Source organism: Drosophila busckii, chromosome 3R (assembly GCF_011750605.1).
Source record: "Drosophila busckii strain San Diego stock center, stock number 13000-0081.31 chromosome 3R, ASM1175060v1, whole genome shotgun sequence".
Classification (NCBI taxonomy): domain Eukaryota; kingdom Metazoa; phylum Arthropoda; class Insecta; order Diptera; family Drosophilidae; genus Drosophila; species Drosophila busckii.
In genome coordinates, this window is record NC_046607.1 from 20425213 (window position 1) to 20449948 (window position 24736).

The 24736-nt window shown below is 38.8% G+C and overlaps 3 protein-coding genes and 1 long non-coding RNA gene across 5 annotated transcripts in view; 2 read left to right on the forward strand and 2 right to left on the reverse strand.

The window, feature by feature from the left end:
• Positions 1-24736, reverse strand: part of LOC108603583 (protein tincar) — a 44156-nt gene that overhangs the window by 11053 nt on the left and 8367 nt on the right. For both annotated transcript variants that reach the window (XM_017992523.1, XM_017992525.1), the window contains exons 2-4: positions 16296-16335; positions 5074-5713; positions 3764-3879 (exon numbers count right to left, since the gene is read on the reverse strand). In XM_017992523.1, coding sequence (XP_017848012.1) covers positions 3764-3879; positions 5074-5374 — 417 coding nt within the window. In that variant the 5' untranslated portion in view covers positions 5375-5713; positions 16296-16335. The remainder of the gene's footprint in view (positions 1-3763; positions 3880-5073; positions 5714-16295; positions 16336-24736) is intronic.
• LOC108603586 (anionic trypsin) lies at positions 315-2351 on the forward strand. The gene is made up of 3 exons (XM_017992527.1): positions 315-442; positions 495-684; positions 1674-2351. Exons 1-3 carry the CDS (start codon positions 367-369, stop codon positions 2344-2346), a joined length of 939 nt encoding a protein of 312 aa, XP_017848016.1. The 5' UTR covers positions 315-366; the 3' UTR covers positions 2347-2351.
• Positions 5803-6291, forward strand: LOC108603589. Its single transcript, XR_001915308.1, has 3 exons — positions 5803-5843; positions 5894-5992; positions 6049-6291. It is a non-coding gene; the product is annotated as an uncharacterized LOC108603589 (long non-coding RNA).
• LOC108603587 (serine/threonine-protein phosphatase 6 catalytic subunit) lies at positions 17805-18863 on the reverse strand. Its single transcript, XM_017992528.1, has one exon. It carries the CDS (start codon positions 18776-18778, stop codon positions 17867-17869), a length of 912 nt encoding a protein of 303 aa, XP_017848017.1. The 5' UTR covers positions 18779-18863; the 3' UTR covers positions 17805-17866.

Genomic DNA, 24736 nt, shown 5'->3' on the forward strand with positions numbered 1-24736 from the left:
GTGAGCCACTGCTGCACGGAAAGATAATACATTTAAACGTGCCGACATTTCGCGGTTGCCTCCACCCTTTTTTGGCTGCTTGCAAAATGAACTGAAAGTGCAGCCAGCGCCATTTGCCATTTGCCTTGGGGGCGTCAGACGAGCAGCCCAAATCAGCGCACCCACTTGCTTGTGGCTTTCCGCTCCCATGGCTTTGGAGCTGCTGCTGCTCTTAGTGGTCGCGCCTCAAGCATAAAAGCGTTGTCATTCTAACGATTTTAAATGCGCGCATGCAAAACTTTTAGCTTCTGTCACATATCGAATGACAGCCCAAAACAAAAATGTCACACACATATCTACAAATTATTTCTAGTAAATTAAACTTCAATGTTAGGCGGCGCGTCGACTTGGCAACTGCTAACTGCTGTGCACTTATTTCTAACAGCTGTTGCCAGCGCTCAAAGTTAGTATGGCGCACATAAGTTAAAGTAACTCACTCTAACTATTTTCTGCAGATTCAACGCCCAGCACGCATGCAAAGGTTGTGGGCGGCTATGACATTGAGATCGAGCAGGCGCCATATCAACTCTCAGTGCGTTTGCGTTTGGCTGATGAGAATAATGTTATCCTAGCGAGTGGACATTTGTGTGGAGGAACGTTGATATCGCAGCGTTTGGCTGTCTCAGCAGCCCATTGCTTTGCTGTGTGAGTATGAAAGGCGGTCTCAAGCCATTAGCAGAGACTCTGTTCTGCATTAAGTCGACTATAGTGCAGAATTCTAAACTCTAGCTTACATTTTATCACAGTTTAATGCACTATGTATGAAAGTCAGTCGCAACCGACTCTGGTTTATTTTGGAGTTCCAAGCTGACTTTATATCCTTAGTCGGTCTGAAGCGACTGCAGCAGACTCGGCTCTCTAGCTGACCTTCCACCTTTAGTTTTGAGCTTACCGCACTATGTTTGCTTGAAAGTTGGTCTCAATCGACTGTAGTTGTACTCTGAACTTCATTAATTCGCTTATAATGCGGAATTCTAAGCTCTAACTCAATTTCTATCTTTAGCTCTCACTATTTGTGTATGAAAGTCAGTCTCAACCGACTGTACGTGTACTCTATACAGCAATAACTCTGGTTTATTCTGGAGTTCTAAGTTCTAAGCTGAATTTATAGGCTTAGCTCATGTATTAAAGTCGGTCTGAAGCGACTACAGTAGACTCTGTGCATTTATGACTCGCTTAGAGTTCGGAATTTGGCGCTCTAGCTGACTTTTTATCTTTAGTTCTCCATTTACTGCACTATGCATGTATGAAAGTCGGTCTCAACCGACTGTAACTATACTCTGTATTTCAACAATTCGCTTTTAGTGCGGAATTCTAAACTCTAACTGGCTTTCTGTCTTTAGCTCAGAGCTTACTGCACTATTAGTGCATGAAAGTCAGTCTCAACCGACTGTAGCTGTACTCTGTACTTCATTAATTCGCGAAATTCTAAGCTCTAACTGACTGTCTACCTTTAGCTCACAGTTTACTGCACTATTTGTGTATGAAAGTGAGTCTCAACCGACTGTAGCTGTACCCTATACAGCAATAACTCAGCTATAGCTTGGAATTCTGAGCTCTGTCTATCTTTAGCTCTTAGTTTACTGCACTTTTAACTCTCTTAACTCAATTTTCTTGCTCTATCTCTTCCACAGCAACGACACCTCCGCTCCCTTAACCTACAAAGAAGGTAAACGATTCGTAGTCGTCGCTGGCATAACCTCGCTCTTCAGCGATGAAGAGTCCGCTGCAGTTTATCGCGTGGAGCGCATTATAGGCCACGAGGACTACAGTCTCAAGACCTTTGAAAACGACATCGCACTCATTTATCTCAACCAGTATGTACCCTGGGGTCTGGCCAAAGTGCGCGCTGTGCCAATTGCTGCGCATCCCTATCGACCCGGCACATTGTGCTTGATCAGCGGCTGGGGCAGACGCAGAGAACGCTTGCAACAGGCCAAGGTGCCGCTGGTGCCGCAACGACTATGCAATTATATATATTTCAAAATGCCGCCATCGCAAATATGCGCGGGTTTTTTGGCTGGCGGTGTGGATGCGTGCCAAGGTGACTCGGGTGGACCGCTGATATGCAATGGCGAACTGGCTGGCGTCATCTCGTGGGGCATTGACTGTGCCCAACGCATGTTGCCTGGTGTGTATGCAAATGTTTCACATTTTTACGATTGGATTCGAGAAATGAATGGCACGCTCAACTATGCGGAGTTCAGGGATGTGGCGCTCGAAAAGAAAAGCGCAAGTGTTAGCGCTGCAAATGTTAGTCAGTTGCTTGTATTAATTGGCTGCTTGCTGTGCAAAATAATAAATTGAATATCGGAAACAATACTAACTAGCTAAGCAGCTAGCTTGCCACTCTATATACTCTACGATTTATAGTTGGAGCTAACCCCTTAAGCTCTTAACGTTTACCACAAACGCGTGTCATTGCTGCTCTAACTTCTATTCTTTTATTTATAGTTGCAGCCAATTTGATTTGTGCATTTAAATCAATGTGCGCTTATCATATGCGCAACAGTCGTCACTGTTTTAATTGCAAGCGCAGTCCGCATTGAATTGCAAACAAAAAACCTTCGATTGACACTACAGTGAGTTCGGTTCGTAGTTCTGCTGCTGCATCCGGCTACGTTTTTGATAGCGCTGCCCCCCAACTCATCACAACTGCAGTGTGACTGACTGATATGCAGCTTTTGCCTTGTGGTTCAGCATTTTGCTCAATTGTTCATTTTTGTTTGTCTGCCGCCCCGAGACAGTTAAATGTTAAATAGCATGTCCCCAGTACAGCGTCCAGCTCAATAATTGCTTTACTGACTGTCTGTTTTTCAAGGGTAAAAACAAGTCAATTATTTGCTTGCAAACTGTGCAGACACTGACCAGTTAAACGAAAACTAAACAAGAGTAAGAGCGATGCTTTCAATTCTCTAGCTGCTATGATTGGGTGGACTACACAAATGGGAATTGCCAGCCTCACTGGGCTGAGCATTGACAAGTTTGCAGCTTGCAAAATTTAATGTTGACTAACATAACAGCGCACAGTTATCAACTAAGTATTTAATACCAACTCAAGCTCACATAATATATCAATAAATGTTTGTCCATAGCTGTGCATAGCTGCTGCCGCTCACTGTAGCTTAGACAGGGTATTAAAACCGTTTGCAAGTTATTGTATTTTTCTAACAACGTATTTTTCTTTTATATTCTTTGCCAACATCAACAGCCATGCACTTCAAATACATATAAACTACATATAGTATAGTTGGCCTGGGGAAGAGCTGCGAAAAAAGGGGGAGGATATGAAAAAGCCATAATTGCATTTATTATGCTGATAAAAGCAGAGACACGAACGACAACGAGCAACATAAACACGTACACAGAGGATGTTGCATTTGTAGCTGTGTGTAAGGATAACCAATGCAATTGTCTAGCTGTGTGTGTGTTGTCAGCCATTTTGTGGAGCCACAGCAGCTGCGGCAGCTAACGGAGGCGCCACTGACCATGCAACAACGTATGCTCTGTTTGCTTGCAAATGAATTTAATAACGAAAATAATGCCACTAAAAATAGTTGATAAACAAACAATGCAAAAAACACGCAGCGCAGACACAACAAAAAGGCAAAAAACAAAGAGAAAAAAATTTAATTATCAACTGCAGCAGACAGAACCGCACACAGCGCTGCCGCATACGCTTAATTTAATGTAGTGCCAAATTGGTTTAGGCACTCGTCCTTACCTTAAACACCGCCGAGGTAAAGAACACAGGTAGCAAAATGAAAACCACACCGGATAGCACAATTTGTAGATTTAGTTCGGCAACGGGCTCAATTTTCCATGGAATGAGTGAACAGCCTGCGTACAAAAAGATACAAAAATAATTATAATTGTGATTGGGTTTAGAGATTATTGAATGGAGAAGAGCAAACTAATTTTAAAGATAAAATCAGTTACTAACATGAAATATGCATTATTTTTGCTTAAAGTGGTATTAAAATTAAGAAATTTAATATGTGATACATCAGCAAAAAGATTCAACAAGTTTAGAGATTGATTGAATTACAACTATGGGCAAGAGAAAACTAAATTTAAAGATACTAAAGTTACTAATTTTGCTTAGAGTGGAATTAAAATTAAGAAATTTAATATTAATATGCAATAGATCAGAAAAAAGATTCAGTTCAACATTTAAAATATCAATATCAGTCTTAGATATATGTTGGTTTATTATTTTAAAACATTTGCCTTTGAAGTTTCTCTACATTTATTGATTGCTTAGAGTCCACTTAGAGTGGAATTGAAATTAAGAAATTTAATATGTGATAGATCAATAAATATCAATAAATTAAAATATCAATATCAATATAAATATATCCTTGGCTTAGGCATTAGATTAAAATATTTTAAATTGTTTGCCTTTGAAGTTTCTCTACATTTATTGATTGTTTAAGGCCCACGGAAAATATATTCAACCTATGTCGTATTCATATTCAGTTTAAGAATATAACATATTTATAATTTCCCAGATTCTCAGCATTTACTTATTATGTATTTGTTTTCATTAGTCTTTGAATCAAGTTATAAGATTATAAATTACAAACCAAAATTCGCAGAATTCTTTTAAAGATAAAAATCAGTTGAATTTAAGATATTTGATATGTGATAGATCAGCAAAAAGATTCAACAAGATTCAGTTCAACATTTAAAATATCAATATCAATATAAATATAAACTTGGCTTAGGCATTAGATTAAAATATTTTAAATCGTTTGCCTTTGAAGTTTCTCTACATTTAGATCCAATGGAAAATATATTAAACATATTTCGTATATGCAGTTCAAGAATATAACATGTTTTATATAAGTTCTCAGCATTTATACTAATTATGTATATGTATTCATTAGTCTTTGAATCAAATTATAAGATTATAAATTCCCAAGAATCTATTCTGTATTCATTAGTCTTCAATTTAACTTTTAAGCTTATGCAATATAAACAATAATAAAAATTCATATATTATAAATTATTAATTTTCTTTATATAACTTACCCAAGAACCTGTAGGCGCCATGCATAGCCAAATATCCTTGAAAGAGTGTCAAGAGTACGCCATACCAAATGGACCAGAGTGAATTCAAATGGAGATAGCTGCTGGAATCGTGGCCCGAGTGTTGCAAGTTGCTATAGCGACTTTGATGACGTTTCGATTTAATATACTTGGCTTGCAATTGCTGCTGCTGTTGGCTCAAACTATTGTTGGCCGTGGCTGCTGTTGTTGTAGTTGCCACCGAGTTGCAGATACTGGAATTGAGGCTGCCAGCAGCGCTGGCGCCCACACTCTTGCCACCCATTTGAAATGCTGTGGGTGTGACTGTCTATGTGTGTGTGTGTGTCGATTGTTTGTTTGTCTCGAACGCCTTTATTTGTCGCTTCTCGCGCTTTTGTTTATACAAAATGTTGACAGTAAATTTTCGCCACAGCAGCTATTTGTATTGATTTGCTCGTTCGCTTGATTTTCTATTTGTTTAGGTGTTGCTCATTGTTTTTGTTATTATTATTATCAATGCTATTGATTTTGCTGCAGCTGATATTGTTTGTTGACTGATATGCATCATTATAGCGCCGAACAATGTTTGTCTGCCAAATCATTGTTGCCAACACTAGAGCAATGGCAATTTATATGGCGTCGTCTGTAAAGAGTTGAGAAAATTTATTTGTTTAGTAGGCTTTGTTTCAATTATATTTAAAAGCTAGCAAAAGCAACAAACCCAAGTCGTCAGTTTGAATACACAACACAAGCAGTAAACAGTAAACAACAAAGTAAGTTTAATATTTTATATATATATTTTCTAATAGAAACTTTTGTTTAGCATCTACTCTAAAACTCACATGGCAATTTTTAGCTATTTATTGTTTTATTGCCTTATTTGTCCCTCAGTCCTTAAGCAGCAACATTACAACTTCATGCAGTAAGTTTATTATTTAAATATTATATTTTTAATGTTTAAATCCTATTTTCTTCTAGCTCTGTTAACAGTGTGTGGGGGCCTAATTTTATAGTTTAGCTATAAGCACAAAGTTTTTATTGTTCAACTAGCTTTAAGCGTAAAGTGTTAAATTAAAGTTTAAACAACAAATCCCCAGCCTAATTTAATACGCGTGCTGTGGCAGTTGCCTGACGCATAATTAAGGCGCAAACCCCCTTTTTGGGCAGACAGCCAACAAACTCGCACAGTTTGCAGTCTCGCGGGATCAACTGCAGTTGTCCAGGCGTCGTCGTCGTCGTCCTGTTACCCATGACTGGGCTGAGCTGGGCGTAACCAGTTGCAGTCTTTGTCTGGCGCTTGTTTTATGTGTCGCGCCGCTTTGAGCCGCAACAGGCAACATGCAAACATGCATAATTACAAGTCAACGTAGCCAACGTACATACGTTAATGGCAGCAAGCCAAAGGTAGCTGCGTGCGTTGGCCACGATTTACGGCCTATGAGCCAACATCAGCAGCGAAAAAAGTGAAGCTACGTTTAACGTTTGACTGACACGACTACGATTTAATACTCTTTCAAGCTTCGCAGCATAAACTAAAGCAGCCTGAGCAGCCGCTTGAATACAAATAAAATTTTAGTGCAGTGCTGTCTGTTTTTTATGAGCTTGCAAAAAATATATTATAATGCCATTTGGTTATAACGCAAAGCAGAATATTATAAAAAAAAAATAAAATAGCTGCCAAGTTGGTGTATTCAACAACGCTGGGATTTATAGACTTATAGCAAAGCGATTTCGCTTAAATTATACTTAAATTAGTAAAAAAAAAATTCACAATTCTTGAATTTATTGGTGTATTCAACAACGCTGGGATTTATAGACTTATAGCAAAGCGATTTTGTTTAAATTATACTTGACTTAAAATTAGTAAAAAAAAAAAAATATTAACAGTACTGTATTCACCAACGCTAGGAATTGTAAACTTATAGCTAGCAATTGTTGAATTCGTTGGTGTATTCAACAACGCTAGGAACCTAAACTTATAGCGTAGCCATTTCGCTTAAGATATACTCAACTTAAAATTAATAAAAAATATTAAAAAATAGCTAACGTGCCGAATTGTTGATTTTTTTGTTGTATACACCAACGCTAGAAATTGTAGAACTTGTAACTCAAGTAATATTGTGAATTTCATTTAAATTCCAGTTTATTGTTTTAGCATAAAAAGCAAAGCGGATCCAAGTGTTAGTGAATTTATGTAGCATGAACAATTATTCAACAACAATACACCAACGCTTGGTATTACAGCTTAAGCTTAAGTAATGTTACTATGTTTTGTTCAAGTTAGTTAGCAACAAAGCAGTCATAATGTTGTTGATTACACCAATTCTAATTTCAACAATGTTTTTGTTTACTAACCAAGTTACTATTACTGGCGCCGTACTGCACGGCAACTCGTTTTCCCTTATTGCATGTCAAACAAATATGTTGCAAATTGTTATAACACTTGTAATTAAAATGTGTGTGTGTTTTTTAACAACAACAAAAAACTCGACAATGTGTTAACTAAACGTTAGCTAGCATAATTGCTTATTTGAGCTTTGAGTGTGTGTGTGAGTGTGTGGAGCTGAGCGGGTGTGTCTGGTTTGCGGAGATTTAATAGCACACAGGGCAGGTATTAAAATTGTAACAAAGCAAATGTTTTATCAAATTGCTTGTAGCTGCTGCTGCTGTGAAAACTACAAACTATGTTGGCTTCCCAGCTATACTATATAGATGTATACAGGATTATATATATACCTGGCTGCAAAGGCAAACAGCTAAAGCTACAAGCTCAATGGAGCGCTTGAGAACATCTAAATACATATATATGCTAACTATATGTATAGCTTTGTCAACAGCAGCTGACGCTTGCCTGCTTTACATTTAGAGTCGAGTCGAGTCTCTAAGCAGCCAGCACAGCAACCTATGTTGAGCCACTTGGCTCTAACATGTTGATATTAATTTTATGTTAATTACAATCTTCTCATGTTTGTTTGTCTTCCTTAGCAGCAGCAGCAGCAGCAGCAGCTCAGCTCTGCTCTGCGCTTTGTGTGCTAACATGTCCTTTAGATGTTGGGCTAACAACCCCACTGCTGCCTAACATCAGATTAGCCTGCCCGCAAAAGTCATAAATGCAGCTGCTTACATTTTTAGTCCTGTGGGGCATTTGCTTTGTTTCCAAGAAAAAATACTCGACGTATAAAGATACAGCCCTGTGGCAATTTGTCGCGAGACTTTTACGCAAATGAAACAGAGTCTTCTATATTTTTGGCTTACGCTGCGGCATTAAATTCCAAAGTGTTTTTACCCATGCCGCTAATCAAGTATACGACGCAAACACTCACAGGTGCAAATGGCAAATTTTAAATTTTAAAGCTTTAAAGTTCAGACAAGCCCAAATAGCAAAACCACAATTTTCATGCCACATGTGACACTTCATTGTATTTTATCTTTGTCTGTGTGTGTGTGTGTGTGTGCAATATGCTAAATGGCACTTGGCTCTGCTTAAGCCACACCCACAGCCACACGCTCGCTCATGCCTTTGGCAGTCTACTTCAAGTGGTTCAAGTCCACTCATGCTAATTTATATATGGCCAGGCCAGACCAGGCGGCTTTTATGCTTCATTTTGTTCAGCCACACACACGTTGCTTGTTGGGGTTAAATGAAGCAGGCAAAGAACAAAGCGTGGCAAAGACAACAAGCTGTGCATTCAGTGCTTGCCACACAACAAAGGCAAAAGCCTTTTTAGTCGTTGGTGCGTTGTCGATTTTCATATCTGCGCAGTTAATATTTATATTTATTTTTGCTTGGCAGCATTTGCATAACTTGCCCCCAACGACTGCATTGTGTTGCAGCTGCAGCTTCTCAACGAAATCAAATACAAAACAAACTCAACGCTACGATGCGAGTTGCAACAAAGTTTGTGTTTTCGCTTTTTTGTATTTTGGGGCGCGTGACAAACGCATTGCATGCACACGACTGCTTGCAACAACTTCATGCAACAACAACAACAACAACGACGCTCTTAGTCGTGACTCAGTTGTTTAATGTTTTTGCAACGAAACAATTTTTTGTTGTTGCTTCTTTTGTTATTGTGCACTGCAGCAGCAAAAGTTTTGTAGGTGGGGCATGTTGCAGTGGCACGTGGCATGTTTTGTATTGGATTTACACATGTGCCAGACTAATACGTGTCTTTCGTACAACGTTGACGTTTTTTCAATTTTACAAGATGCTGCGTCTAAAAATATGTTGCCTACATTTTGGCGCGCGCATAGCATAAAAAATTGAATTTAATTGCATTAGCAACTGCAACTAGGTCAGCGAGCATGGCTTAGGCCATAACGCTGATTTATACTAGCAACTAAAACAAGCAGCAATGCTTAGTCTAATTTATTAGCGCAATTAAATTGTAAACAAAGCAAAATATATTGCATAGACTACATAAATTTAGAGACCAGACCGCCTGGCGCGCTCGTTTTCTATATGCAAATCAAAACAGCTGCAAGCGTTGACCAACACTGGAACAGCAGCAGCAGCCACATGGCCGCATGCCACCACCCACAATGCCGCATGCCACCACCACCAAAAAGCAACGGCATGCGTTGGAAATTTGCGTTGCGTTTAAATTGCGCTAGACGCAAAATCCACCCCCAAACAAAATAACATTACACAACCCCCACTGAAAAAGGGGGTGCACATACTCATACACGCATACAGCTTTATTTTGTTACTATTAAGGCGCTCAAACTGCATTGAATCTCAAATTTGTTAAATTTTAAACTTATTTTATTTGAAGTGCTTATGAAAATTTTTACTGCACACTCTGCTGTTTGTTATTGTTTTCGTCCTTTTGAGGCAAAGTTCAGCACATAAAAAAGCAAACAGCAATTTATAGCTTCTGAGTAGATTTTCAGCTCAAAATGCCAGCGGGGTTGTTGTTGCTGTAGCAATTGTCGTTAGTGGTTGTTGTAGCTGTTGCATGAGTGAGTTTGGCAGGTGGTTGTCGTATATTGAAAGCCAAGCAGCGGCAACAACAAAAAGAAAAGCAAAGTTGAGCGACTCAAGAAAATCAATAGCAAGGCAAGAAAACTTGCGCTGTCTTATGGCTAGGGCACTTGCTTTATGGCACCAAGAAAATTTAGCATGCGGGCTAAGCGAAAAACGCTGCAGCAGCAGCAAAAAAAAAAATCAAATAGTATAAACTTTTTTATGATTTTATTTAAATAGCGCATGTGTTTTTATACACATGCAGGCTATTTGCTGCTATTCGCCGCAAATTGAAGCACTTGGCTGCCAATTGCTGTGCTCAAATTGCTTTTTTAATTAAACGAAGCGCGGGGTAGTTTGAACTTTTGCTAAAATTGCAAGTGGCAATGACTCGTAGCACAGTGCTAAATGCCAATGGAAACTCCATTGCTCCTTGCGCTTCATTTATATGCCAAAAGCAGCAGCAGTAGCAGCAGCAGCATTGTTACCAAGCCAAGCCAACAACATGCCAACAAAAATCAATACGTAGTGAGAAATTGCATGCGAATTGTAAATAAATGAACAGGAAATAAACGAGTGAGCGAGCGACAGAGCTAAAGGATTGTTGAATAAACTGCAATCAATAGCGCAGTGCTAAGTAAATTAACTGATAACTAAACTCAGCTCAAGCAGCTTTCACTCTAGTGTATAATATTCAATTAATTTTGTGTCTAAGCATAGCTATATATACTATATAGTTGCTTACTTTGTATGTAAGCCGCACATTGTTTGCATATCAATTGAGCAGTGGGTCAAACAAGGCGTATGCGCAATGTCTGTGTTACCTGCTTCATTAAGCCCCTAAGGACTTTAGTTTAATTGTTATGTTCAGCTTGTGGTTTGAGCGCAACTACAACTTAAATTTGACACGTTTGTGAAAAGGATAAAGAAATTTCAACAGCAATTGTAATTTATACATGAACAATGTCAATTATGCAGCATTTAGCAAAGCTAACCACAATGCAATGTACAAACAGCTAAAACCGCAAAGAACATAAAGCGTAAGCCAAGTAACTGAAGCTATTAAAAATTGCAGTCGACAGTCGTTTTCAATTTCAAGTCAAAATGAAATGTGCGCAAGCAACAAATAAATACAAGCGAAATATAAATCCAAGTTGCGTCCAGCTCTATCTCTCGCTTTCAGCTCAGTTGTGTGGCAGCTGCTGCCTGCCTGCGGAAGGAAATTAAAATTGCGAGCGCTTAGGCTTGCCACATGCCGCATGAATGCCAATACTTGTCAGAGATTATGACAGCCGCACATATTTGCATGCAACTCAATGCAGTTTGTGCAGCATTGACAGGCAACTGAGCAGCAGCCAACTGAGCAGTTCACCTACTTCCAACAGCTTGTGCTAAATCCATAAACTAACTGACTGCCTGCCGCCCACTTAAGCTGCCGACTTTGCAAGTTTATTAAATATTTAGTAAAAAGAGTGGAAAAGAAAGCAGGCCAAAGTTTTTTGATTGCGCAGCATATGAATAAAGTTCTGTGTGGCCACAAAGCGCCTCAAAGCGCAAACTATTGACAATTTGCATGCAAAACTAGCACAACTTGTAATTAAGTTTAAGTAGTCGTTGCATACACAGGTTAAGATCAAAACTTGGCTCAAATTGTGCGCACAGTCAAATGCATTATTCATTTTATAAGCTGGCGCAAACTGTTTTTTTTTGTGTTGAATAAAATGTTGACAGGCTGAGTGAACGACAAGCCAAAGTGGCGCTTGACACTCAACAACGTTCGCGTTTGCGTCTGCCCAGCAGCTTCATTAGTCCAAAGCCTCAAAAGTCAGTTAGTCAGTCAGTCAGTCCGTCAAGTTGACAGCTGGCGACGCTAAAGTTTAATTGAAATTCTAGCAAAACTGTACACAGAGTTTTTAAATTAGAAACGCAAGCAGCGCATAATTAATTATAAGTAGGCAAGAAAATATGCGTAGATGTTTTCATTTGTAAGTTTTTAATTATTTCTTTAGCTTTTAAAATTAGAAGCGCATATGGCCGCTTAAATTCTGATTAATACACTTGATGCGCACTTGAGTTTGGCGTTTGAGTTTTAGCCGCTTTGTTGGCCACTTGAGGCGACATTTGTTCAAAAATAAAACCACTTGGCCTTATGCATATTGTATGAGAGCAAAAAGCAGCTACGAGTGCATAAGCAATGAGTCAAGCGACCGACTTGTTGTTGCTGCCCCAAAAAGTTAAAGCGCACAAATTTTTAAAAGTCTCTGCGATAAGCAAATTTATAACTCGCTCTCGCCTGCAAGTTGCGCAACATAAAAGAGCTCTATATATATATAAAAGCAATTGAGGGGAGCTTGGCCAAGTCACTTTGGTAACATGAAACTTTTTTATGGAATCACAGCTGGCAGTTGAAAATAACACTTATCGCAAACGAAACGCATAGCGGCTAAAACTTGGGGCGAGTAACGACTGGCAAAAGTAGCAAGTTGCCTGTCAAGTTCTCGCTCTGTCTATCTATATAGAGAGATATGCGATCTGTGCTTTTTATTGGCACACACACACACACACAAGGCAAGCAGCAAAGCTCGTTTGTCGTTTGCAGTTTACTTTAAAACTTAATCCTTTCTTATTGAAAAGCAGCTGAAGGCATGTTTTTGCCTTTTTTGTCTGTGTGTGTGTGTGTGTGTGTGTAGCTGTGCGGCACGTGCTGTGTGCTTTGCTCTATTCAATGTTGTTATGGGCAACGGGTTGAACCGCTTGAACGCATTGAGCAATTTATGACTTGATCGTCCCACTCCACTAAACTAAACATTTGCATGGGGTTGAGCTACTGACTATTGAACAAATTGCACAGTGGGCGTCGCTTAATGCGCACAACAATTCAATTTAATGCTTCATTGCAAAAGCAGCCACAGCCGCTTGCTGCTTATCAACTTAACAGCAGCATTTTTTAAATTTGCACGCTGCGTATACTTCATATATGACAGACAATTTGATTGATACACGCTGCTTGATTGACTAACTGACCAACTGTTGGCGCAAGGAAATGAAAAATGAAACAAAAACGCGCATGTCATATGGGAAATTACAAATCAATTGCTTTCAACGAATGTTGTGAGTGTTGGAGAGAAAAAAAAAAAGCAGCCACGCCTAAGTTTTTGCTGCTGCGTGACTGCGATTCATGGCTATAAATCTAACTAAGGGCATTAACCATATGTTAGGCAATCTTATAAACGACATAGGTAGCTGCTATATATAGCTTGGCTATATGCGAACAAGCAAGAGAAAGAAAAGTGACATTTGAATTTCTGCGCATTGTATATATATTATATATATATATATATATATATGCGCGTTGTTGTTGTTGGTTAGCCGAAAATGACGTGACATGCATAAATAATTGAGTTTTGCAGCCAAAAAGGAACAAAGCAGCAGCAGAAAAAAATGTTAGCGACAAGCGGAAATGAAATATGGCGGATCTGGCAAAATGGCAGCTCGACTTGGCAGCCATATTGAGTGTAAAAAGCGCATAAAATATTTATTTAAAGCTACAAATAATCAAAGGCAGTTTGTAGCAGTGCAAAGAGTTGGCAATTAATCAAGCAAATGGCGCAGAGGCTGCTACGGTTTGCCTCAAAATGCGCAAACACAAAATTTTAGGCAAATGAAAAGCAAACAAGCAGCTTCAATCAGCTGCAAAAATGAATTGCTGACCACAATATGCTATATAAATATATATATATATGTATATAACTCTCTCTTTGGTAAATATTTGCTAACAAAACAAAAATAGCAGCTAAAGCAAATACTTTGCTCAACGTTTTCATTATGAGACTTAAAGTTAAACTAGCATTTGCTTTTAAATTGTGTTGCGTTGTGTGTGTGTGTGTGTGTGTGTGTGTGTGTGTGTGTATTATTAATGGCCTGGCTATTGTTGTATGTTTACGTTCTGCTGCTCTTGCCAGCAAATGGAAATGCATTGTGACTTGGCTGCAAGTTCAAACAGTAAATCTGCTCGGTTTGCTGCTCTGTTGACACATGCCAAAAAATATGGCAAAAACGCATATGAAAACGGAAACGAGCAGAACAGAGCAGCGCAGCGCATTGTGCCATTGCCCACAATAAGACGTCACAGCATTTTGTGTGTTTTGCAAGCTGCTGCTGCTGCTGCTTCGAAGGCTAAGGCTGCAACTGCTGCTGCTGCTTCTAACTGTTTTGTCTATGCTGCTTTTACTATTTCCCCATGCATTTTATGACTTGTTGTCAACGCCTGTTTAGAGCACAATGCTTTTAAAATTAAAAGCAAGAGCATAAAACGAATTGCAAATGCTCTAAGTTAGAGCTGAACTGCAGCCGCTTAAATCGCTCAATCATAATTTAGTTTAAACCACAATGCTTTTAAAATGCAAGCGAAATTAATGAAAGGAAGGAAATGACTGAATGGCAAATAGTTTAAGCTGCAAATTCAGGTTAAAATCGGGCTGTATAAACTTCGTTTAAAACGCTTTGGCGCGTCTGTAGTTTACTACATTTAAAATGAAAGCAAAATGAATGAAAAGACGAATTGCAAATATTCTATTTTAAGTTAGAGCTGACTTCTAGCCATTTAATATAATACATTAGTCAATCATACTTTAGTTTAGAACAGAATACATTTAAAATGAAAACTAAATTAATGAAAGGACGAATGGCAAATACTCTGAGCTACAAATTCAAGTTAAGTTAGCGCTTGAAAGATTCGCTTAGATCGCTTTGGCGCGTCTGCAGTTCACTTTAGTTCATCATACTTTAGTTTGGATCACAATGCATTTAAAATGAAAGAACGAATGGCAAATAGTCTAAGCTACAAATTCAGCTTAAGATTGGACTGAGTTTGAAATTTGTTTCAATCGCTTTGGCGCGTCTGCGGTTTAATTTAGTCAATCAAGCTTCACTCAACGTGTATTTAGGCCACAATGCTTTTAAAATTGCAACGAAAAGCATGCAACGAATTGCAAATACACTAAGCTGCACATTTAAGTTAAGTTAGAGCTGAGCTGCAGCCGTTTAAATCGTTTGTAGTCAATCATAATTGAGTTTAGATCACAATGCTTTTAAAATGAAAGCGAAATTAATGAAAGGATGAATGGTAATAACTCTAAGCTGCAAATTCAAGTTAAGATTGGTCATTTAAAATGAAATGCTGATTGAATGAGGACGAATGGCAAATACTCTAAATGCAAATGCAATTTAAAAAATTACTGAGTTTGAAATACATAGAAATCGCTTTGCGCGTTGCTCTTAAAATAAATAAACGACTTGCGCATACACTAAAATGCAAATTTAGTTAAGGGTTGCGCTTCAAACGCTTTGGCAAACCTTTGGCGGTTTACTTTAGTCAATCAATAAACTAAAGCTGCGCCGCCGCTGCAAGTGACGCTGCTTGCGACACACAAAAAGCAAACCCAATAGCACTTGAGGCAAGCAGCGCGACACAAGCAGCGCTGAGTGAAAATAAGAAAACTGCAAAGCTGTGTGAGCTGTAAGCTGAAAGAAAGCTTGAAGCTGCTAGCTGAAAGCTGAAAGCATCTTGGCACTTGATACACATTGCAATGCGTAGAGTGTGTGTGTGTGTGTGTTTGGTCGAGTGTTGTGGCGTTGTAACAAAAGATTTCTTACCTTTTTGCCTAGTTTTTGAACAAGAACAAGAAGTAGTTGTTGTTGTTGCTGCTTTTGTCGTTGTTTTTAATACAATGGAATTTTTGCAGTTGAGCGCACAGCAGGCTGCGGATTTGTATGCTGCATATTTAAGCCTTAGTTCAGTTCTCTATGCTGCTGCTGCTGCTGCTGCCTTTAAGCAATAGTAAATTATTGCTTGCCAGCTACAGCAGCAGCAGCTGCTGCATTTCAATTGGCTCCAAAACAAAACTGAAATCATTCGATTCATTGGGCTTGTTCATGCGGCCAACTGTGTATTTGCCATAAGCGTTAGTAGCACAAATTCCAACACACAAAAAGTTCAACAAACTGCCAACACACACACACACACACACACATAGCTGCAGCTGGCTGCCATTTTGTTGTCACTTAGCGCTTGAAATTAATATTTGTTGCAAGCACTTGAGCAATAAAAACCTTTTTTCAAGCTCAATTGCATTTATATTTCATAATAATCAATAAATTGAAAGTCAATGATGCATGCAGCAGTTCAATCAATTTATGCCATGTTCATATTTAACAGCAATTAATGTATCTATTAAAATTAATTAAAGTCAAAGCTTACCTCATACATTTGCAGTCACGCGCGCTGCTGCTACAAAATGCTGCAATGAAAAAAAAAAATAGTAAAATATTAACATTTATTATTAAAGCGCACGCCCACTAATGTTTTGACAGTTGCCGCCTCACACACACACACAGACATTCGCTTTTGTCCATTTTGTTTATTGGCTTTATTGAGTGTCAAGCACTGGCATGAAAAATCAAACAATAATGGCGGCGACAACAACAACAAAATGGCGTTCACTAAGTACACACTTCCGGCCGCCATTAGTAAACGACGTTGGCACACGATTTATGATCGCGACGTTAAATCAAAAACTTTATGAATCTCACATAAACAGCAGGCGTCACCCCAAGCCCCTAGCCCCACACCCACACCCACTCCCAGCTCACTGCTCTCGCCTTTGTTCTACTCTTACGCTTGAGTTGGCTGCCGCTTGGCCACAGGCATTTATTATTATACACTCATGTGCGTATTATTGACGCAGCCAGCAAATGAAGCGCAGCACGCGCCAGCCGCAGTGGGCGGCGCTGGGCGTAACTTATTCTTTATGTTTGCCTGACAGCTGAAAAATGTTGCTCAATTTTTTGCTGCTGTTTGTTTTGCGTTTTTTTCTTTTTTGTTGATGCTATTTAAAAACGCTTTTAAATGACGGTTGACATTTGACAGCGCGCAGAGCAACGTTCGCTAATCCAAGTGTTAAGTAAGCAACTGAACTACGTTATACACTTTGGTAAACTTATTTATGGCACATTTTGCAAGCTCACTTTAGCTTAGGCCAAGCTATGAATCAAAAGACTAAACACGCAACACAAAATTTTAGGTGAAATATTAGCCTTTGATGAGCTCTAGCTCAGCCAAATGAGCTGCAATTGCAAAGTTTTAAGCCTTATTAGACTCGTCGGTTAAATTTAAACACAATTGCATTAAAATTTGAAAAAGTTAGAATTGATATTTTATCCAACAATGTGATGGCAAAAATGTCAAAAATTGTCTAAAATTTAAAAATTGTAAAATATAATGATGCAACTTTGTTTTTAGCATTACTAAGAGCATAAAGCGGAAAATCGGTTAATTTTTAAGCAGCATATCGCATGCTGCAGACTTAATTTCAAATCATGCGCAGCTATAAATCAGCAAAATTTGATTAAACTTCTTTTAAAGAAACTGTTAGATAAAGTTTAGTTATAAGATTTGTATACTTAATGTTAGTCTCAATTTAAGAGAAGATTCAATAAAAACAGCAAAGTTAAAAAAAATCTGGGCAGTTGCATACATAATTAAAATAAGCATAAATATGCATAAAAAGCTGCTTATAAAGCAATAAGCAGTTTAAACTTTATGAGCAGTTAACTGAACTAAATAAGAAAAGAATGAAAATTCTTGTATTGGAATTTGTGAAACATAAAGTTGCTACAATAGCAATTGGCGTTTAAAGCTTCAGTCCAACTCTTGCATACCCTTTTTTATATAAAACGCAAGTGTATTAAAAGCAGCTGCATATTAGATTTGAATTGTAACAATGCTATGAATATTTTTATTGTATACACATCAGGAGTGTGAAGCGCTCACTACAGAAAATACGGCGTAGCATTGCGAGTTGGAATCACACGCGCCGAGTCCGGCACGGCCGTAAAGATTTTAGTCAAACGCTGCTGAGCGTTATTAAAACTGAGTATAGCTGCCACATTGCCGCAGCGGTAGCAATAATTGGGCGCCGACCAAACGGTCACCAGTTTGCCGGCAAACATGTACTTGATGCCCTCCTCGACCAGCTGATGGGCGCGGCAGATGAGCTGCAGGCTATTGATGCGCATAAAGTCCTCGGCGACTTTGTGACCAAACAACCAGCCAGCGCCGCGTGGACTTGAATCCCACGACTCGATGTCCTCCGGATCGGACCACACCAGATCACAAAGTGCGCCCTTGAACGGAATTTCGCCATTGCGCTCGATAGTGCGCATTTGATCGAGCGTAACGATGTCCGGACTGAGTCCGCCATGCACGCAAAGCACCTGCTCATCTATAATGGCCGCCACTGTAAGCAAATCAAAGACCTGGCAGCAATACTTCCAGCCATTGCTGTTGCCATATTTGGCAAAACACTCGTCAAAGAAGCCATAGACCTTGGTTATCTGACGCGTCTCATGATTGCCACGCAGCAGCGTCATGCGATGCGGATAACGCGCCTTTAGCGCCAGCAGACGCGTAAATGTTTCCAAGCTATAATAGCCGCGATCCACAAAGTCACCCATGAATATGTAATTCGTATGCGGCACCTCCCCGCCCGTCTTGAACAGCTCCTGCAGATCATAGTACTGCCCGTGTATGTCCCCGCAAACAGTCACGGGCGAGCTCACGGGCTGCACATTGCTCTCCTCCAGCAGCAGCTCGCATACCACACCGCATAGTTTCTTTAGCTCGTGCTCCGGCAAGTATTTGCACTCTGAGGTCTGCGCCAGCCATTTATCCACATCGCCCATGTTTTTAGTTAATTAATTACAAGCCGCACGCAAAACCAAAATATGAAGTCTCGAGCAACAATTTCTCTATTACTTTAGTTTATACTTTGACTTTGACAAAAGCCAACTAGATGGCAAAATCTTCAAACTCAAGTTGTGTCTATTAAAACTACACTGAGCGAAATAAGTCAAAGCACATTTAATAAATTTGTAGCATTTATATTATTTATAGCTTAAGCATTTCAATTTATTTTTAAACATATTGCTTGAAAATTCAAGTGCGTTTTATTTATTTTGCATCTTGTGGTTGCTCTTTTGCCTCACTGTGCCTCATTTTGCTAAGTTTTCTTTTTACGTGGCTTCTGCGTAATTTTATTAATTTGCTGCCTGGCTAAAAGTTTATCAATTTGTTGTAGTTCGCTTTAAGCATTCGAAATCTATTAGAGTCGAAAGTTTTCTGGGCGCGACGCACTCATTGATTAATTTTAAGACAATAATCATAAAAGGCCTGGCCTGCAGCTTTGGCTTTGGCTTTAGCTTTGAGGTCTATCACCTGACCACAATTTGTTTGTTATGTTGTGTGTGTGTATGTGTGTTGCTGCTGTCCTAAACACTGCTATGTGGCTGTCGTTCGTATTCAAAATGGCGCACGTGCCGGGGCTAACATTTTGTGTAGCATACTTTGCAGCGCTTCAGTCTTGCGCTTCAGTAAACCCAAGCACGTTGTTGTAAGTCCTTGTGGCCTTTTAAGGGGGCGACTCTGGCTGCTGCTGCTGCTGCTGCTGCTGACTTGTGCTAAACTTTGGGCATGGTTAATTCGCCGAGCTTTGCACGCTTATTGCAATTTTAAGCAAGCCAACGGCATAGAAACTTAATCAAAGTTATGCTAGTTGTTGCTGTTGTTGTTGTTGGCCGCTGTCTTAGCGCAAACTTTGTGCCCCATTCTTTGACCCAAAGCCTGGCACGCAAGCTAACGACGAACAGAGCGCTCGCGTTGTTAACTCGTTCAGGATGTGGCTAAAAAAGATTCCACCTGGCAAATAAACTTGCGCAAACTGTTTGCGTGTTTGCCTGTTATTTATAACCAAACGAAAAAAAAACCAAAAACACACACACAGCGCACTAAAGTCTCGCAGGAGAGCCTTCAACTTGACCATTGATGCCACTTTCAATGCTTGCGCTCGCTCGTTGGCGAAAATTTAACATTCAACTGGACTTTGTGGCTGCCCCCAGCAGCAACTTTTAATTGGATTCCAGTTGATTTTCGTTATGCTGCTGCTGCTGCTAGTGCTAAAAAATATTAGCGCATAATATTCAACAATTATTTTCCACTGACTGACCGCCATTCATTTGCATTTACAGCAACGATTTCAACACATTTTTCGTGAAGAGCGAACTCTGTGTTTTGGCATAATTATTATAACCGCATTTATCATGCACTTGAATTATGTTTTATGCTACGCTTTAATTAGCATAGCATAGCATAGAAATGTGTGTGAGTTTATTTTTGTAAGCGCCATTTGCATAACATATAAATCAGTAGTAGTGTGAGCTAAAGTATTGTAAATAAATTTAGAAAATTAATAGCTAAAAAGTGTAATAAAATTAAGTAAACAATTAGTGGTCATAGCATAGCTTAAATAAATAAAATAATAAATAAATTAGTGCGAGTTTCAGTTTGTTTACTAATTAAAACTTGCACAGCTGCATAACAATAAATAATATAAGTAATAAATGCATAATATAAATATAAGAAATTTATTTGTAATACTTAAACCATTAAATAAATTAGTATGTGGTTCAACATTTAGTAATTAAATAAATGCATAGCATATTAGAAATTTATTTGGAATACTTAGAAAATTTGAACAGTTAAAAAAGCTTAAAGCATTAAATAAATTAATAAGAATTTCAGTTGTTTAGTCATTAAACTCACAGTAATTAAATAAATGCATAACATATATGAGCAATTTATTTAGAATACTTAGACTAAAAAAGGCTTAAAGCAATAAATAAATGAATTTCAGTTGTAATTAAATAAATGCTTAACATATATATGCGAAATTTTCTTAGAATACTTATAGATAAAATAAAGGCTTAAAGCCATAAATAAATTAGTATGAGTTACAGTTGTTTACTCATTTAACTCGCAGTAATTACTTTAAATAAATTGTAAAACTTTTGGTTTGTGTGTAGCACATTAAATAAATGAAATAAAATCAAGTTTAACTGCAAATTCCAAAACAAATACCAGAGAATCTTGACTTGCTTTTATTTCCGCACGCATTCCTTTTGCTTTGCCTTAACATATTCAAAGGCTATCAACAATTTATCACGGTAAGTGAACGAAATCTCATTTGCCAAACAATAAAAGCAAAGAAAAGGCAAACGCTTGCAATGCTTGTCAAACTGTACCATGTGCCACAGGCAGCAAACAAAACAAATAGAAAAACAAGCAGCAGCAGCAGCGACAAAACCAAATTTATGTTTGCCACCAAAAAAACGAAAACAAAATGAATTGTGAAAAAAATGAGCAAAGGCAACAAAGGCTGAAAGGGTTTGGTTAGCTGTAAAAGGAAATGGAAATAAATAAGGAAATCATGTTTAACTTTTAGAACAGCAGCAGCTACACAATAAAATATAACAATTTACATTTATCATTTATACTATTTAAATGGCAATGCAAAATGTTGCGCCGCTAGCCAAAAAATAAATGCGCTGCTTTAATTTTGAAAATTTATGCAGTTTGAAATTTAAAAAGTGGCCAACAATGATAAATGCTTGGGTGCTGCTGCTTTGTTGTCTGGAGCGACAGCGACAGTTTGACTTTGCCCCAAGTGCTACTGCTAGTTGCAACGCTGTCGTATGCAAATAGCCAGACAGCAGTGCCAGACTTGAGTTGAAGTGCAAGGATTTTGTTTTCAAAGTTAACGAGCCAAAAATGTTGAAATTCTTAACTTAATTTATGGCCACTTAAACGACGGATTAGTTTGGCGACAAGCAGACAGGCAAAGCTGCAAATGTTGCCGCCAAATCTGCTACAGTCGCTCAGTCAGTCTGTGCGTCCATCACGTGCTTGCGACTCCCAGGCGCATCATTAGAGCAAAACCCTTTTTTGCGTTACCTTTTGCTATTAGTTGGCAATTTTCACGCCTCATGTGTAACACACACGCAACCTGCGCCTGACCCACACAGCAAAGCTAACAAACACCTTTGGTATGTGTGCGCGCAGCAACCCCAAACACACACATACGAAATATATCAATAAATTAAAGCTACAAATGTAATTTTGTTTAGTATACTGCACAAAATAAATACGTAACATTTTCTCGAACAACATTTAACGACTGCTAGTAAATAGATTAGGGTGTTGCCCTTAGCAACCCAACAAAAAATGAAAAAGCTAAACCAAATGGAAGGACGAACTGACCCACTCAGCCACCCCAGCACAGCGCACTCCCCACTCAAGCTGTGGGCCAAACGAGCAGCTGCCAATTTCAGTTGTTGGCCATTTTTATGACATACATATATATTTCATTTGAAACATTGCTTGGAGTGCCTTACACCTTACTTTAACACCTTATTGTCATTAACAAATGCTGTACCACTCAGCAAGTCACCCCAGCAGCTGACCAGCTGCACTTAGCCCAATCGTAATGCCAAATGTAATACAACTTTAATAACTTGCTTATAGCTGCTTTTAACTTTATGCTGCGCTCATTAATTGCGCGTAATTGTGCAACAAAAATAACCTATGCTCAGTTTAGAGCAAAATACTTTTATTTTGCTTTATCATTATTGTACTCATTGCAACAGCTTAGCCGCTTTTTTCTCAGTGCCCTTTAACCCCAAAGTGCCACTCGCTCTTCATTATGTTTGCATCATGCGCTCAGCCTTAAACGCAAGTTGCTGCTATTAAAGCTTGGGCAGTGAAAATTAATGAGTCGGAAAGTGTTGAGATTAATCATGGCCGCATATATAAAAACTGTCCCCCCCGAGTAAGCTACGCCTGCTGCGGAAGTATGTGTGTCTTCCTGTAAGCGCAGCTGCTGCTGCTGCTGCTGCTGCAGTAGCTCATTAAGATCTGGCACAGGCAGCGCTCAGATACTTTGGCCAAAAGGCAATCTGGCACACTTAATCAGCAAACGCATTGAAACGCGCGCGCTCGCTCTTAGCCTGGCTAAATGAGAGTTTAAGCTGACAGTCAAAGATAAATGCACTAAAATTTGTTTACAAATCTTACCAAACAAGCCGCTTTAACTAAAAGTTTTAATAGACTAGCTGAAGTCAACGAACGCAGACAAAGCGCAACCTGTGCATGCGGCATAGAAACATAAATTACGCTAAAATCTGAGGCAGGCAGCAACAGCAACAACAACAAACACCAGCAGTTTGTGCTACTGACTGACGGCAAACAAAAGCGACTGAAAAATGTTTTTAGGCAACTTCATGCAGCAAAAGAAAAAATATAAAACAAAACTAGGTGGTCTGGCTGTCATGATATGAAGTAGAGCTATTTAGGAAAGTGATACACATACATAAACAAACACACACATAGTGGGCACATAAATGCACAGCAAAAAATTAAGCAAATATTATATTAAAAATATAAAAATTTTAAAAGAAAAGCATTAAATTTAGAGCACATCAAATTTAAATTGTGCTACGCTTTAACTACAACTTGTTTCGCTCAGTGTACGCCACACACAACTGTCACCGAAACCCAAATGCAGAACGGTAAGGTAAATAAAACGAAAGATACCGTGTTGCAAGTGACGAATGTTGGGGGGGGGTTGGGGGCAACAACCACAATCAACTGCCTGATAAGAACACGCAGGCGACCACAATGAGGCCAATGCCTGTTAACAACTTCAGCATGTGATGTGTCTGTGTGTGTGTGTCTATAACAATTTGTAATTGAGTTAGTATCAGTTCTAGCGTCAACTTGCCTTGAATTCTCTTTGCATATTGCTGAAATTTTGTGCACTTTCTGTTCATTTTTCAATTTCAAGCTACGCTCGTTTGTCAATTTGAAGTCCAAGTGCTGAATTGATAAATTTACCAGGCATCGATAGTCGTTTCTCATTTGCACTCGAGCTTTGAACTTTGCTGGCTCAAGTGGCTTTGGTCCTTTTTCAGTTTTTTCTCTGTGTTGAGAGGGCCGTTTGTATAGCTTTGTGATAAACGCACATCAATATGAAGAGTGTCGTACCTTTGCCAGCAGCAGCAGCAGCTTCCAACTTTCATTTCCGTTTCCTTTTTTCTGTAGTTGGTCTGCTCTATCTCTATCTCACTCACGTTCCTTTCAGCGTCTGTCAAATGTTCTCGTTATAACTGCAGAGCTCAAAACTTTTGCTCGAGTTTCAGGTCCAGGCATTTCACTTGCCTGCCAGCCCAGCTTATCGATTGTCAAATGACAATTTTCAAACAGCATTCAGAACAGTTGCAGCAAATTTATATAGACAGTTATAGTCATGTATTTAAATTGTTATATAATTCAACAGTTATACTTGCCTTCAAATAATTTATTAAGACTAGCAATAAATGCCTGCATACGTTTTCTCTAACTATCGATTTTTTGGCTTTAGTTTCATTACATACACCACCACCAATACAAACCACACACACACACATATAGACTATATATAGAGTCGAAAAGTTTTTATCTAGCTTGAGCTAGAGTTGGGGGGGCTTTGCTTGCTGTCAAACAATGCGACAGCGTTGGAATAACAACGCCAAGTGCAATGCTTCAAGATGAGCAAATGGGAAGTGGAAGTAGCAACTGTAGAGAAAGAGAGAGGCAGCGAGTGAGTAAGAGCGCGCGCAGCGTTGCCAGGTTCAAGTTGAAGCATTTCGTGTGTTCGTTCGTTGTTTTTATTACTTAGAATTTCAAGTGCTAGTTGGCAAAAGTAAAGTTTCTGCGGCAGCTGATTTGTTTTAATGAAGAAAATACGCCGCGTTAGATAAATCATAATAAGC

Coding starts and splice junctions, on each gene's coding strand:
- LOC108603586 (XM_017992527.1), top strand. CDS start 367: ATGTTAGGCGGCGCGTCGACTTGGCAACTGCTAACTGCTGTGCACTTA. Junction 443..494: donor AGCTGTTGCCAGCGCTCAAA/GTTAGTATGGCG, acceptor TATTTTCTGCAG/ATTCAACGCCCAGCACGCAT. Junction 685..1,673: donor GCAGCCCATTGCTTTGCTGT/GTGAGTATGAAA, acceptor TCTCTTCCACAG/CAACGACACCTCCGCTCCCT.
- LOC108603587 (XM_017992528.1), bottom strand. CDS start 18,778: ATGGGCGATGTGGATAAATGGCTGGCGCAGACCTCAGAGTGCAAATAC.